This window comes from Anoplopoma fimbria, unplaced genomic scaffold (genome assembly GCF_027596085.1).
Source record: "Anoplopoma fimbria isolate UVic2021 breed Golden Eagle Sablefish unplaced genomic scaffold, Afim_UVic_2022 Un_contig_8332_pilon_pilon, whole genome shotgun sequence".
NCBI lineage: Eukaryota > Metazoa > Chordata > Actinopteri > Perciformes > Anoplopomatidae > Anoplopoma > Anoplopoma fimbria.
This window is the reverse complement of record NW_026553127.1, coordinates 8,346-10,200: the sequence shown is the minus strand read 5'-3', so window position 1 is coordinate 10,200 and position 1,855 is coordinate 8,346. Positions and strand designations below refer to the sequence as shown.

Sequence of the window (1,855 nt, the reverse complement as noted above, 5' to 3'; positions counted from 1 at the left end):
CAGATGCTATTTTAAGGGCGCATGCATACATGCGCATGCGATGCATACGGATTGCTTGTGCACCTCGCGCATACACTTTGCTTCTCTCATCTACACGGACAGCAGTTCCCATTTTTGCAAACCATACATAATTACAAGGAAAATAAAATATTACCACACAAGGAAAATCATTGTGGTGTCCATAAAGATAAAATAAATAGGCATAAATCTAGCGTACACATTTACCCAAATTATTCACGCAGCATTCTTTGTGGCATGTTGTGTTTTACACAACATTGCCATGAATCATGGATGTGTCGATGACATTAATGAGGATAGATTAGAGGACTTAATGAGACGTGATGCTGAACTGCATGTGCCGATGCCATTACGTCCAAATGCCCCAGCAGCAGCACGGGAGAGGAGAGCTCATCTGTCAGAGGAGCTGCATCGTATATAGTGAGGTAAGCAAACTAATGACATCTCCGCTCTATTGTTTAGCATTGTACAAATATTACCATGCATTCATAACCTTGTGAGTCAGAGAAAGTGAGCCCAAAACATCGGAAAGTATAGTATGTCCTTGAGACATTTTTTATTCGGCTTGTCCAAATGTTAGGCGTAAATGAAAAAAAATAATACAAAACGAAAAATGAAAAGTTGCAAAGATTTGAAGGAAAAATATTTATTTTCTCCCTCCTCTGTAAGGCCTTTACGCCTGCCTCGGCGGGATCCAACAAATGAGGGTGGCGACGCTGGATGTGCTCCTGGTGGAGCTGGTGGACGGAGATGGAATGGGGGGAGGAAGGGGCACAACAGGGGGAGGAAGGGGCACAACAGGGGGAGGAAGGGGCACAACAGGGGGAGGAGGTGGGTCGTTTGGGGGCCATGCACGTTCCATTGCTGTCGCAATCCGGTCCAAACTTGAGGCGATGCGCCCGAGAGGCCGCAGCAACATCGCCACCCGGTCCAGACGGGTGTTGGTGTTTCGCCGCATCCCGGCCAGCTCCCGCTCCAGCATGTCGAACCCGGTTTGCTGGAGCTGCAGGAACGGGTGGTCCTGCGGTCTCATGCTGCTGCTGCTGCCACGGCGTCTTGCTTGAGGGCGCCGCGCGGCTCCCTCAGCTGCCCCGTGCGCACTGGTCCCGAGGCCAGGGTCTTCTTCCTGAGAAGCTACGTGACATTGTTTTGATTTATTTTATGGCTGTGTTACATTTATTAAATGTCAAAAATGATTAAAAAGATTTTCACGAGACATCTCTATTTATGTGAACTTTATTTATGTACCTTCGGGTTGGACAGCTGGTGCATCGGGTTGGGTGCCGACCTCTAAGCCCCCAAAACCCTCAACACTTTCAGCGGTCAGTGTTGAACATGCGCCGATCGTTCTTAAAGGGGATGCGAGAAAACGCTCTGATTGGTTCATTGCACGTTACGCCCAAACCACACCTACGGGTAATTAGGCTGCTTCAGACCAACCCTTTTGACACTTGCGCCGCGGCGGAAGTGTCATTTATCCGCCTGTAAAATAGCGATAGCGCCGTAGAACCGCCCACAAAGCTACTTGCGCTTTCCCACTTGCGTTTCAGACCGTTAAAATAGGGCCCTGTGTGTGTTAGTCTCTTCCTGTCCTGCCTCAAACCTGGGCCCTGCGTACAGACACACCTGGCTGCTATCGGCTAATCACCACCCTCAGCTTACACACCTGCCGTTCATCAGCTATCATCTCTGCAGTAAATCAACCCTCGGCTCTTCACCCACTCCTCACCAGGTTGTTTCAGCTCCTGTGTTAGAATCACATCCCGTTTCTTGTGAAGTTATATTACAGTGTTGTTGTCTCAGCCGTTCACTGTTTCTCCTGTTCTTCCAACAATAT

At 48.8% G+C, this 1,855-nt stretch overlaps 1 protein-coding gene across 1 annotated transcript; it reads right to left on the bottom strand.

Moving 5' to 3' along the window:
- Positions 1–691: 691 nt before the first annotated feature.
- Positions 692–1,405, bottom strand: LOC129116348 (WAS/WASL-interacting protein family member 3-like). Its single transcript, XM_054627273.1, has 2 exons — positions 1,267–1,405; positions 692–1,152 (listed from the first exon to the last, which is right to left on the bottom strand). The coding sequence occupies exons 1-2, from the start codon at positions 1,403–1,405 to the stop codon at positions 692–694; spliced, it is 600 nt and encodes a 199-aa protein (XP_054483248.1).
- Positions 1,406–1,855: the final 450 nt, after the last annotated feature.

What these genes read in the sequence shown, in the direction of transcription:
- LOC129116348 (XM_054627273.1), bottom strand. Translation starts at nt 1,405, where the DNA reads ATGAACCAATCAGAGCGTTTTCTCGCATCCCCTTTAAGAACGATCGGC. An exon ending in ACCAGCTGTCCAACCCGAAG is followed by an intron (nt 1,153 to 1,266) that starts GTACATAAATAA and finishes AATGTCACGTAG; the next exon opens with CTTCTCAGGAAGAAGACCCT.